At 48.1% G+C, this 13,676-nt stretch overlaps 2 protein-coding genes across 3 annotated transcripts in view; one reads left to right on the top strand and one right to left on the bottom strand.

The window, feature by feature from the left end:
• Positions 1-613: 613 nt before the first annotated feature.
• ing1 (inhibitor of growth family, member 1) lies at positions 614-8,484 on the bottom strand. Its single transcript, XM_073029070.1, has 2 exons — positions 7,978-8,484; positions 614-1,840 (listed from the first exon to the last, which is right to left on the bottom strand). Exons 1-2 carry the CDS (start codon positions 8,111-8,113, stop codon positions 1,146-1,148), a joined length of 831 nt encoding a protein of 276 aa, XP_072885171.1. The 5' UTR covers positions 8,114-8,484; the 3' UTR covers positions 614-1,145.
• Positions 8,485-9,316: 832 nt separating this feature from the next.
• cars2 (cysteinyl-tRNA synthetase 2, mitochondrial) overlaps positions 9,317-13,676 on the top strand; it is a 42,546-nt gene continuing 38,186 nt past the window's right edge. The window contains exons 1-2 of one of the 2 annotated variants that reach the window (XM_073029058.1): positions 9,317-9,563; positions 12,454-12,504. In XM_073029058.1, coding sequence (XP_072885159.1) covers positions 9,346-9,563; positions 12,454-12,504 — 269 coding nt within the window. In that variant the 5' untranslated portion in view covers positions 9,317-9,345. The remainder of the gene's footprint in view (positions 9,564-12,453; positions 12,505-13,676) is intronic. The other variant, XM_073029061.1, reaches the window with a different exon arrangement.

Raw genomic sequence — 13,676 nt, 5'->3', positions numbered from 1 at the left:
GGGAGAGGCCATTTTTACAATGATGGTGGTTGGGACATTGTGACACGGAGAGACACTTGTCCAGGCAAAACCATTTCAGAAATCCACAAGTGGTCAAGGGGCCGTGGTTTTGAGGATATTGTGCTGATGTGGATATTTTAAACTTGCAGACAATTAGTTACAAGTGCACACATACATACACACTCACACACATAGCGAAACACCCACACACACACAAACATTTTAAGATACAAGCTTGTTTAATGCCATTTCCTGTACACAAGTGTAAAGGAAATAATTGTTATACACAGCCACAACGGTACACGCATAGCAACACGTATCTGCACTCGCACGCAGCCACACCTACATATGGTGAGTAAATTTCTGAAGCTCAGGGGCTTTTCCACGTGTCCCTAGTCGTTGCTGAGAATCTATCAACAGTCTCCTTTGCTCAGGCAAAGGGGCAAAGTTTCCCACCACAATCACAGACTGTGGAAGCAAAGTTAAGTGGGGGGGGGGGGGGGACAGCCAAGTGTATCTGGACAGCAACTGGGATGGAAAACCACAGGAGGCACAGGTGGAATCAGAGCACAGTGGCTGGAGACCAGAATGAGGCACAAATCACACACACAGCTCCTTCATTCATCCTTTATAATGTATATCACATCTGTACAGGTTTCTGTTAAACAAGTAACAATAAAATTATTTCTTACAATCTGGTTAAACCCCAATACTGTGAATCATACACTATACATGGAAAGTTCCTACCTGTACATTTATACAAACTCTTGAGAAACTAAAAAGGCAGCTATTTCTGATAAATATTTTTAATAAAAACCATTTCCTCTTCTTTATTGTTTTTGTCCAGAGAGAGATGTAGATTTTAAAAAAGGAAATGACGATTGACATTTTTACAATTTTTTTCAAGAAAGTGTTTTTTTTACAAAACAAAAACTAGTCCAGGCACCGGACATGAAACGTAAAAACCTGGGCTCTTTTTGAGTCCTCACTGTTACTTGGGGAAAAAAACCTATAAACTGGTCTCCAGGACAAATGCCTTCTTTAGAGCACTCCCCACTATCCACTTGGCCAGAGAGAGGGGGACACGTCAGTAATAAATACACAGGGATCTGTTGCTGTACAGAGAGCGGGCACTGACCCTGGAACTACCTGGTATACGCCCTTTCCTTTTTGGATTTCTCCAGTGCTTTGTCCATGGTCTTCTCATTCTCGCCCCTGCACTTGGGACAGTACCATTTGCCTTTGGGTTTGTGGTGGAGACTCACACAGGAGAAGTGGAACCACTCGATGGGACATTCATCATTGTCACAGCCAATCATCTCTCCGTAGGAGACCTGGTTGCACAGGCAGTAGGTGGGCTCGTTGGGATCGATGGGGAGGTCGGTGGGAGAAGCTTCCCTCTCTGCCTTGGCCTTGGACCTCTTCTTCTTCTTGGAGGTCTTTGCCTTCTTCTCCTTGGGCATTCCGGCGCTGGTCTCCTCGTGGTCGTGGTTGCTGGAAGTGTTCTCCCGGTTCTCGTTGTTGCGCTGCCTCCTGGACCTCTTGGCGCTGGCCTTCTCCACGGGTGCCGTGCCCTCGTTCCTGGACCTGTCCAACGAGGACTTGCCATTGGCATCACTGGCGTCGGCACAGTTTTCGAAGAGCTCGACGTGCCCCTCCACCTGCCGGCTCCGGTTCTCCACCTGCTCCACCATCTGGTTGACGATCTGGATCTTCTCATCGCCCAGCTCCTGGCTGCGGATCAGAGCCCGCTGGATGTAGTGCAGGATGCGCCGGCGCTGCGCCACGTCCGTCTCCCGCCGATGCTTCTCATAGTACTCGTCCAGCTCCTTCAGGATGTCTGCAGAGAAAGGGAGAGGGAGAGGGGGATTGACAGAGAGGGAGAGAGATGCGTCACACAGGTGTCGGCCCACCACAATGAGCCTGCGCCGCGACCGTTGTCGTGAGGGGAACACGGCCACCACTGTCAGCACAGCAAGATCACACAAGCAGCAGTACAATAACGACCGGGTTCCCCGAGTCAGGATGAATACTGACCCCAGGTCACAATTTCGAGAAAACTACAAGGGATTTCTCACTGAATGTGATGTCTCATCCCAAAGGCAACTCCTCCCAGTGTCACGTTCCATTAGTACCACATCCACAGAGCAACACTCCCTCAGTACCACCCCCCCCACAGTGTGACACTCCCTCCCACAGAGTGACCCTCCCTCAGTACCACCCCCCCCCCACAGTGTGACACTCCCTCCCACAGAGTGACCCTCCCTCGGTATCACCCCTCCCACAGGGTGACACTCCCTCGGTATCACCCTCCCACAGAGTGACCCTCCCTCAGTACCACCCTCCCACAGAGTGACATTCCCTCAGTACCACCCTCCCACAGAGTGACCCTCCCTCGGTATCACCCTCCCACAGAGTGACCCTCCCTCAGTACCACCCTCCCACAGAGTGACATTCCCTCAGTACCACCCTCCCACAGTGTGACCCTCCCTCAGTACCACCCTCCCACAGAGTGACACTCCCTCCCACAGAGTGACCCTCTCTCAGTACCACCCTCCCACAGAGTGACCCTCCCTCGGTATCACCCCTCCCACAGAGTGACCCTCCCTCAGTACCACCCTCCCACAGAGTGACCCTCCCTCAGTACCACCCCCTACACTGTGACTCTCCCTCAGTATCATCCCTCACAATGTGACCCTCCCTCGGTATCACCCCTCCCACACTGTGACCCTACCTCAGTACCACCACTCCCACAGAGTGACCCCCCTCAGTACCACCCCTCTGACAATGTGACCCTTCTGAAGACACACACTTAGCAATTCAGGAACAGCTTCTTCCCCTCTACCATCTGATTTCTAAATGGGCATTGAACCCTTGAACACTATCTCACTTTTTAAATACATATTATTTCAGTTTTTGCATATTTAATCTAGTCAATATATGTAAACTGTAATTGATTGATTTATTATTATTTTTCTTCTTCTATATTATGTATTGCATTGAACTGCTGTTAACAAATTTCACGACACATGCCAGTGATAATAAACTTGATCCTGACTCAGTATCGCCCCCTCACGATGTGACCCTCCCACAGCCGCCTCACACGCCCCCTGCTTCTCCAATCTTTGCTGGCCCCCTCACCTCTCCGCTCTCAGTACCGATGCAGGCTCTCCGATGGAAACATTGACAATTTCCCCCCCCCCCCCCCCCCCCCACTGAGTTCCTCCAGCGGATTGCATGTCCCAGATTCCAGTAGGGGCAGTCCCGTGTGTCTCCAGAACACGTTCCATCTGGCTGAAAGGCCACTGGTGTATTATATAGTGATAGGGCCCAGTTCTCGACCAGAGGGGGTTCAAATACCACATTATCGGACTTGGAAGGGCAGAATTAGTAAAGGAAGAAAGGCCTGCTGCCCTCTGAGCCCGTGCTGTCCCTCAGTAGAATCACGACTGATTCTCTGTACCAGAAATCCTCATATTCATCTTGATGGGTAATAAACACATTAGGTACAGGCCACTCGGCCCCTCTAACCACTGTTTGATAACACCACACCTTCGACATTACTCTTCAGCTCCCTCTCCGTCTCAGTTCCTTCCCCTGTCCCCTCCACCCACTTCCTCTCTCCCAGCTCCTTCATCCTGGCTCCCTCCCCCTCTACCCCACCTCCTCACTCTGTTCTCCCCCCTATCCCCACCACACACTGCTTCCCTGCCCCCTCCACCCCATCTCGCTCCCCGTCACCCTTCATCCATGTTCCTTCTCCCTCACCCTATCTCCTGCACCCCTGCTCCAACCACACCTGAAACCTCCTCCTTTCAAACCCCCCCCGCCCCCACCCATTGCAGATTAAATATTGGGGGCAGTCCTTGCCTCCACTTCATTCCCCCACCAAAAGATTCACAACCCCCAGGGATGAATTTCTCATCTCCTTAAACTGGAGATCCCGTGCTCTGAAACTATGTCCCCCGTTGTCTAGATCTCTCCACCACGGGCAATATCCTCTCAGTACTCACCCTGAAAACCCCCTCCGAATCCCACGGCTGAGTAAGGGAACCACATTTCCAGTGAATAAACCCAACTTCCTCAACTTCTCCTCATGCATCAACCCTTCCATCTCAGCAATCTGCCCAGTCAACTTTCTCTGTACTGTGCAAATATCCTTCAATATGGAGATCAAATCACTATACAATGTCCTTATAATCCATGGAGTCACATTCCACAGATCTGAGATGTCACTGAGAGAGTGAAAAATAATGCAGATGCAGAAAATCTGAAACAGAAACAGCGAGAGTGCTGAAAACACTCAGCGGGTCAGGCTGCATCTGTGGATTGAGAAACAGGGTGGACATTTCAGGTCTGACATCCTCTTCCACAGCCTTCTTTGTCCTGAAACAGTGACTCTGTCTCCACCACAGATGCTACCCGACCCACTGACCGTTCCCAGCACTGACTATTTCTGTTAATGGAAGCCCGTGCCAGTGTCCAGCTGGAGTTGGGAACAGGATCACTGAAGGTCAGGAACATGAGAGCCAGGACCACAGTACTACACCCCTCTAACAAGTTGTAAATATCGATATCAGAGTTGATGGTTGTATGTCATTGTGGCATTAGTTAACTAGTGAACCTAGTGCTCTTCATGTTTCCCTTATCTGTCGGAAGACAGTGTCCCTATCCCTTACAATTAACAAGGACTTAGTGTACCAGCGTCCCATTTGCAAAAAACATGAACATTCCACTACCCTTCCTAATTACTTACTGTACCTGTAAGCTGATTCTGCGTTTAATATACAGGACCTCCAGTTCCCTGTACACTATAGCTTTTGCAGTCTCACTCAACCCAAGCAAATCATTTGTTTTTTCCTATTTCCTTCCAGAGTGGACATCCTCACATTTTCCCAGATTATACTCCATCGGCCCACCCACATCCTCCTGCAGACTCCACATTAATCCTCACAACCCACCTAACTCTGTACCAGCGACAAACTTGCCCGCAGCAGTCTTTAGTCCCTTTATCAAAGGGTTAATAAAAATTATATATGATTGAAGGTTGAACATTGACACCTGTGGTGTAGCTTAAACACTTATCCAAACTCTTTGTCTGATGTAACTTTTTTACTGGGCTCTGGTGGGTTTCTTTGCTTTGTGGCTGCCTGTAAGGAGACAAACCTCAAGATACTCATTCTTTGATGATCAATGTACTTTGAACTTTTCCTATTTGCCTCTGGGTCACCCTATCAGTGTGAATAAATTAACCAACATTACACTCCGGTGCAGTTTACTTAGAACCGTATCCAGTGCTTTCTAGAAGTTCAAATATACCGGCCCTTCTTTGTACATTCCATTTGTTACCCAAAGAACACCAAGGAACTGGACAGAATCTCCCTTTTACAAAGCCACTTTCACCTATTGTTGTTGTATCATTTTCTAAATCCCCTGGAATTTTCTTTAATGTACGAGGCAAGTTCTCCCCCCCCTCCCCCACAGAGTGGTGGTGGGACTGGAATGTGCTGTTAGGAATGGTGGTGGAGACAAATAAGTAACAAGAGATTAGCTTTATTTGTCACATGTACGTTGAAACACAGAGTGAAATGCACCAACACAGTCCAAGATGTGCAGGGGGCAGCCCGCAAGTGTTGCCATGCTTCCATTTCCAGTGTGCGCCCACAACTTTGCTCATCATTTTTGGAATGTGGGAGGAAGCTGGAGCACCTGCGGAAAACACACAGTCACCGGGAGAATGTCCTTACAGACAGCAGCAGGAATCGAACTCACACCTTACAGCTGGCGTCGTAAAGTGTTACACTAAACGCAGGACAGAGTTGTTTAAAAGGCTCAGACCAGCACATGGACAAGCAGAGGACAGAGAGATATGGACGTTGTGTAGGCAGAAGGGGTAAGTCTTGTTAAGAATTTTATTTCAAAGGCAAGAAAATCCTGCAGATGTTGGAAATCTGAGGAACACACACAAAACGCTGCAGGAACTCAGCAGGCCAGGCAGCATCTGTGCAAAAGAGTTAACTGTCGACGTTTCGAGCCGAGACCCTTCATCAGGACTGGAAAAAAAGATGAGAAGTTAGATCAAGGTGAGGAAGAAGTACAAGGTCTTCTAACTTATCTTTTTTTCCTCTCCAGTCCTGATGAAGGGTCTCAGCCCAAAACTTCCACTGTTCACTCTATTCCATAGATGCTACCTGGCCTGCTAAGTTTTGTGTGTGTTACTAGAAATTTTAATTAATTAGTTAACATTGTGTCTGAAGGGCATGTACTGTTCTGTATTATTAACAAATTCCTGCATCTTCCCAGTGACAGTTCGGCAAAATGGCCTATTGTTTCGTGCTTTTGCTTTTTTTAAAGAAAGTAGTTCTTAAATAGCGACCTTACGTTTTCCAAATGAATGGGATCTTTCTGGGATGCAGGAAGTTTCAGGGGAAAACTTCCAGACTCGAGGATGCTGGTCTGCTCAGCTTTTACCTCTTTTAATTTGCTGAGTATTTTCCCTCTGTTGAGATAGGTTTAAGTTCCCCAGTAATGTACTGAGATTTTGTTTCCTCCATTAAAGACTTTTCAAAACAATTTAAAAACTGTGACCTCTCCTTATTGCCTGACTGTAAATCCTTCCCCCCCCCCTCCCGCCACGAACATTCCCGAAAGGACCAACATTTATTCAGCCACACTTCTCACTGTTTGTATTAGTTACTCGTAAATTTATAAATAACCCAGGATCTATCATCCTCTCCCCGGCCCTCCGGGCTCACTCAGCGGGAGAAAGGACCACAAGTAACAAGATTACCCGGCTGCCCAGCTTTAGGAAGGCTGACGGGACCAGGGACCAGGGACCAGGAACCCAGACCGGGAATAAGAGTCATAAAGTACCGAGGACAGACAACCGGGATTGAGCTAAGCGAAAAGACCTAAAATGGAGAATAAACAAGAGGCCGGCGAAATACACCCACCAGACTGATGGGCATGGCCTTCAACCAATCATTGTCAAGGTCTGCAAAGCAGTAGTCAATGAGAAAGCAGAAACCTTCCCGCGGGGCAACTGATTAGCATATACGTCCTCAAATTGCAATGTTCCCAATGATTGGCATTCAATTTACCCAATCAAAGGACGCTGCGCTGACCTCGCCCCTGAGCCACTGACTGACGGTTGCAACTGCCTCTCGGATGCGCGCACGGGCCGGTTGCGTTCTTCTGTGTGCAACGGGGACTGGCTGACCACAGTGACTGACAACGAAAATAACCTATCAAAAGCGAATCGTCTCTCTCAGTGACAGGCACAACCGACAGCCTATCATAAAGTCGTGCCGTACAGTTGACTCCACCTCCTTAAAGATCGGCAGCGTCATCTACCTATCAGGAGACAAGCAGCGGCTAACAAGGAAACAAGTGGCAACCAATGAACATGGAGGAGGTGAGTTTATGCTAATGAGGACAGGAGCTATAACTAAGGCCGCAGCGAGGCGGCTGCTTAGCGCGGCGGCGCCGCTTGGAACGAGCTGATTCCGCGCTCTGTGCTCGGACCCGTTGCACACACCCAGATGCCAAGCCACCCCTTCCTTCTGCCCGTTATCCGCAACTCTGCGCATACACCCGCCCCCTCCGATAGGCCCCTTGACCATGGAGCAGTTGCCTCGACGCCGGCCGGGGAACTGGATACAGGAGACGGGTCGAGTAGAGGCTGCGATCGTCGCCTGCCGACACTCTTTCAGCCCCGTTAAAGAAGACTCACTGAGGGAGAGCAGCCTTGAGGTCCCAAGCTGAGAAAAGGGGACCCTTCGCTCTCTTCCCCGCCCGCCCGCTGCCCGGCTCCCGAACCCGGTCGAGCTGTCTGTTCACTACTCTCCTGCGTCGCTGACTGTCAGACATTTATTCCTCTTTCTGCCAAAATGGCTGAGTGCTGGAGCGGCTCTTTTGTTCGGCCCGCCCCAGTGCTGCAGCGGTTTGATGGGAGCCGGCTCGCACCCCAGTTCCTACCTTGGTATTTAGCATCGATTTCCCTCATCAGAGAAACGTTCCTCTGAAGATCGAAAGGCAGAGACTCGATTGAATCCAGATAGTCCTCCACATAGTTCACAGCGTGCAGCTGCTCCCCGTTCGCAGGACTCAGCATCTTGCAAGCTACATTTGTTATTTGTTGGGGCAATAGGGGAGGGGAACAGACGGACTTTCCTTGGGCCACACTCGTTCGCTCACACGGTGCAAGCCTCAGCCCCTCACTCTCGCTCACTCCGCCTTTCTCTTTTTGGAAAAAATAAACAAGCAAATTTGAAAAGACACTGCCGGGACAGAGCGAGGCGTGGACTGGAGAGCTCTCCCCTTACATCGGCGAGTGTGGGTACAGCCTCCTTGGCCTCAGTGCCCCTCTACCCCTACACAGTCCGATCCCAATCCCGGGGCTTTGAATCCAACGTGGAAACAGCGAACCCAGTTTGAAACACTTGGGAAACACTCGAGAGGACAGCACGCATGCGCGTCGGCGGTCCTCATTTGCATAGTATTGTGACGTCTCTGAGCGCCCGCCACAGCTCGTGCCCATCTGACAATTGTCCTTCCAACTATTTATTTTAGCTGTCACATTTGGCAGGCGCATGTTTCGTAAAGTCATCTGTCAATTGGGATCCAACGTGTGTTTTCTATTTATCTCCACCAAAGCTCCTGACAGATGCCGCACTTTAATTAGTGATTGGCAGCACGATACACCCTATTAGCTGCAACTATTGCCGAGTAAAGGGAAGGATTTCACCAATCGGCAGGCTCAGGCGGCGGGAGCTAGCTCCCATTCGGTCCCGCCCACGTAAATAGGAGCCGTCAACAGCCGGTGGTCTGGAATACGCATGTCCGTCGCAGTGTCATCTGGGAGCTGGAGTCTCTATCGCCCATCGCTCACTGTCATCCGGGGTAGTTTAGACTACAAGTCCAGCAGGCTGTGCGCCACGAGCGGGACACATTTAAAATGTGCGGGCAGAAAGCCGCGGTTGAAAGGTCATTGCTGTATTTTTCCTCCGATCGTGAGGTAGAGTAAGGGCGCCTCCGTTGCTATGGGAGCTGCCGGTTGCTAGAGTTTTGAAATGTTTTCCCCGGGCCGTGACTGCAGATAACTCATAACTCTCAGTGACACAGACCTCCTTAGAAGGCATCCCCACCTCCTTCCCCTCCGACTTCACACCCTTCCCCCTCACGTCCCTACCCCACAGCCCACTGCTTGTCGCAGCCTCCGTCTGTCAGACAGACTGATTGACACACGATGGGGGCGGGACTGCATAGCCACACCCATTTCCGCCGGATGGCCGCGCCTTTTCCCGTTTATTGTACCGCCCCCGTGGCCTGTGCTGCGGTAGCGCCATGAGGAGCTTGCTTGGTCGTCGGTGTTGGAGCGCTGCCCCTAGGCGTCTGCGGTGCTCCGTGAGCGGAGATCAGGCTCGGAGCTTGCAGCAAGAGCGGCCTGGCTCTTGCGGTCGCGGCGGAACTGAGAACGGCCACCCAGCCGGCCTGCAGGTCTACAACAGCCGAACGGGCAACAAGCAGCCTTTGGTGCTGTCGGCCCCTGCCACTGCCTCCTGGTACCGCGCTCTCCGACTCCGGTCGCCCCTCACTACCGCGATAGGACACTCCCTCTGTCCCGCCTCTCCCGAGTGTGGCTCTTCCTTACTGCCCTCTGTCACAGTGACACTCCCTCGCTGTCGTCCCTCTCACAAATGTAGTGTTCCCTCAGCACTGCCCCTCCCACAATCAGAAGGACCCTCAGCACTGCCCCTCCCACAGTCAGAAGGACCCTCAGCACTGCCCCTCCCATAGTCAGAGGGACCCTCAGCACTGTATAAGTAGAGAAGCTTTGGTGCATCTCTCTGGGATAATAGCCAGATCACACCGGATGTCATCTGTTTAATTTTGGTCTCTAAGAAAGGAAGTGCATTGGAGGAAGTTCAGGGTGACGAGGTTGATGTTTGAAGAGGGGCTGAGCAGTTTGTGGCTATACTTAAGTCTGGAAGGAATAGAGGTAATTTTAGTGAGCCTTACAAGTTTCTGGTGGAAGGGTGTTGAAGCAATACTTTTTGTCTGGGTATTTTTAACTAGGGGCAGATTGTAGAATAAGCAGTCACCCTTTAAGACAAAAATTTGGTTATTTATTCTCTGAAGATCACGAATCTTTGGGATTTGCCAATTGTGGCACTGAAGCATAGCATTACAGCAGATCACGGTTACATCTGTACTTCCTAAGAAGGTTGGCGTCATTCAATGTCTGTAGTGAGATGCTGAAGATGTTCTATAGGTCAGTTGTGGAGAGCGCCCTCTTCTTTGTGGTGGCGTGTTGGGGAGGAAGCATTAAGAAGAGGGACGCCTCACGTCTTAATAAGCTGGTAAGGAAGGCGGGCTCTGTCGTGGGCAAAGTACTGGAGAGTTTAACATCGGTAGCTGAGCGAAGGGCGCTGAGTAGGCTACGGTCAATTATGGATAACTCTGAACATCCTCTACATAGCACCATCCAGAGACAGAGAAGCAGTTTCAGTGACAGGTTACTATCGATGCAATGCTCCTCAGACAGGATGAAGAGGTCAATACTCCCCAATGCCATTAGGCTTTACAATTCTACCGCCAGGACTTAAGAACTTTTTAAAAGCTATTATTAATGCTTTTTGAGATAGTGATTTAGATGCATATCATATTTTTTACTGAGTTAAGTATTGTATGTAATTAGTTTTGCTACAACAAGTGTATGGGACATTGGAAAAAAAGTTGAATTTCCCCATGGGGATGAATAAAGTATCTATCTATCTATCATCTATCTATCTATCTATTCCTGCCACTATCTGTAAGGAGTTTGTATGTTCTCCCTGTGACCATTTGGGTTCCCTCCCGCATTTCAAACACGTACAGGTTTGGGTTGGTAAATTGTGGACATGTGCTGTTGCCGGAAGCACAGTAGTGCTTGTGGGCTGCCGCAGACTGCGTTGGTCTTTGATGGAAGCAGCACATTCACTGGATGTTTTGATGTATTGTGCAAGTGGAGTCTGAGAAAAGATCATGGTAGAGACTGACAGACATTGGGTTTGAAAGAAATAGAGAGGGTACAAAGTTTCTGTTGAGGCAAAGCTGAATTATCAGTGATTGAATGGCAGAACAGATATGCAGTGCAGTCTCGCTTTCTCTTGAGCTCTTGTGTTGCTAAGGAGAAACCAGGCATGTTCTACATTTAAATTTTAGAAAGCTCTGGTTAAGGTACCACACAGGTGATTTGTAAATAAGATCGCATATAGAATGAGTGTGATATAGTGGACTGTGGACACAAAGTAGGAAGAAAAGATTGTATCCCAGGTTGACAGGCTCTGATTTCTGAGCTACAGTCACAATCTTCAGTCCAGAAGATGAAATCCATCCTGAGCTATCTAATTGGGCACAGAATTTCGGTGACTGGAATCAGGGTGGTAGTGCAGGTTTGCTCACTGCAGTCCTTTGACCAGGGTTCAGTGCTCAGTACCCAGTTTGTCATATATATTTAAAAGATTTGTTTGATAATATAGATATGATTATCAAGGTTGTGGATGAACTAGTGATGTGGTGGATAGTAAAGAAGGATACAACTCGAGCTGGATCAGCTGCAAAAGTGGCCAAAGTAATGGCAGGTGGAATTAAACTCGGACAAAGCTGAATTGAATTCAAACCAGGTGGGACATAGATACTGAATAACAGGCCCCTGAGAATATTTATAGAACAGAAAGATCTGGAAGAACATGTACGTGCTGAAAGTGGTGACAAAGGCCTGTGTTTGTGTTCATTGGTCAAGGCACTGAGTTAAAAGCATGCCATTGTACAACTACGAGATGCTGATGGGCCCACACCTGAATAGAGTGCTGCTGTGGTCATGAGGGTGGATTTTGGAGAATGTTGGACTAAAGGGCTTGCGTTGCAAGGAGCAACTGGATAGACCAGGATCTTGTATCTGGAGCAGGGATTCCAAGCTGGGGTCCATGGACCCCTTGCTCAGTGGGATTGGCCATGGCAGGAAATGGGTTGGGAACCCCTGGTCTAGAATGAAAGAGGCTGAAGAGTAACTTTAGAGGTTTATAAAATCATGGGGGGTATTGACAGGGTTTATAGTTGGACTTCTTTTTCCAATCCAGGCAAGTATAAAACTAAAGATTTATGATGAGAGGGAGAGCATTTAAAGGAAATCTGAGCGGCAATTAGTGGGATATTGAATGAGCTGCCAGAGGTGGGAACAGTTACAAAAGAATGTGTAGACAGGTTCATGAATGTGAAGGTTTTAGGGCAGATCCCTCAGTTAATGGTCGGGGTCCACGGCATGAAAAAAGTTCAGTGGATTATGAGCCAAACGAAGGAACATGGGACTAGCTCCAATAGGTGTTTTGGTCAGATGTGTTGGGCTGAAGGGCCTGCTGTTTGGCAAGTTAAAAGATTGACAGATCTGATGTCTCGTTTTTTTTTTGACAGGTATAGCTGTGGACCGACAGTATATGACCATGCTCACCTTGGACATGCAAGGTAAACACACACAAAAAAATCCCGTTTGTAGTGGATCCTCTGTTTCAGAAGTCCAGAAGCACAAACCTGGTGGTCAGGAGATTCACTCCAGATGCTGCAACTCTGAAGTAAAAATGAGTATAAAGAGTCAGTATGGAAGGGAAGGTCAGTGATGCATTGCAGTACAGGAGATTTTAAATGGCCTAAATGATAGTAACAGGTTTGTACATAGAAAAGTTGGCGTTGTCTGGAATTTGAATTTATTTAATTCTTACATCCATCCCACAACATGAGGGAGTAAAAACCTTTGCGTTACGACAGGAGTGAATGTGAGCAACTGTTAAGTTGTATGTTGAGGTGGACCTACTAACAGGCCTCCATACTCCAGCTTCCATCCTGGTCCATTGTTCCTTCAAAACCTGGGTTTATTCTGAAATTTATGTTTTCACCTTATCACAAGTAAAAAGCCTTTTTCATTTGAAGAACAGGATTATGTAATCAATGTAATGGTCCATTCAGAAAAAGAGCAACAAAATCATCTATACTAATCGCGATCTTAATAAAAATTCAGGAAGCTGTTTGTGATGGGTTGAAAAGGCTGTTGACAAGGCTGAAGTAGCTGATTTGTAAAATGGTAAGGATATTTGATAGAATTGGCTGATTTTTGTAAACAGGAGGATGTGGTGATTGTAAACATGGTGTTAATTGCTCACCTTTGTCCTTACCCTGCGTATAGAAATCATTAATTAAACAATATACAATATTTACTGTGCATCGTTTTACTGTCTTTACAAACATTCTCAAACTTACTATGAACTCTGCTGGAATTGTTAATGGTAAGAAAAATCGTTTTGGGATATATTTTGGGGTTTTTCACAAATCCCGTGTTAGGAAAATGTTGAAAAACACACAAAAAAGACTATCCCAAGTGAATAGGGCAGGGTGGTATGGGGTTGCGGAATTTACCTGGAAGAATTGAAAATTATGGGGAGCTGGCATGGGAGGGTGTTTTGAGGCCTGGGATAGGTCAGCAATTAACAGATTGAATGGTGGAGCAGGTTTGTCGGGCTGAATGGCTTACTAGTATTGTGTTCTTTAATGGAAAAAGTGCCGTGCTATATTCTCATAAATAAAATTTCTATTCCATACAGTATATGAAAATTATTTGAGTTAAATTGCAAACAAAAACATAC

The sequence above is a fragment of the Hemitrygon akajei genome, chromosome 2, assembly GCF_048418815.1.
Source record: "Hemitrygon akajei chromosome 2, sHemAka1.3, whole genome shotgun sequence".
Lineage (NCBI taxonomy): Eukaryota > Metazoa > Chordata > Chondrichthyes > Myliobatiformes > Dasyatidae > Hemitrygon > Hemitrygon akajei.
Note: the sequence above shows the minus strand (reverse complement) of the source record. Positions and strands in the feature narration are given on the sequence as shown.

What these genes read in the sequence shown, in the direction of transcription:
- ing1 (XM_073029070.1), bottom strand. Translation starts at nt 8,113, where the DNA reads ATGCTGAGTCCTGCGAACGGGGAGCAGCTGCACGCTGTGAACTATGTG. An exon ending in AATCGATGCTAAATACCAAG is followed by an intron (nt 1,841 to 7,977) that starts GTAGGAACTGGG and finishes CTTTCTCTGCAG; the next exon opens with ACATCCTGAAGGAGCTGGAC.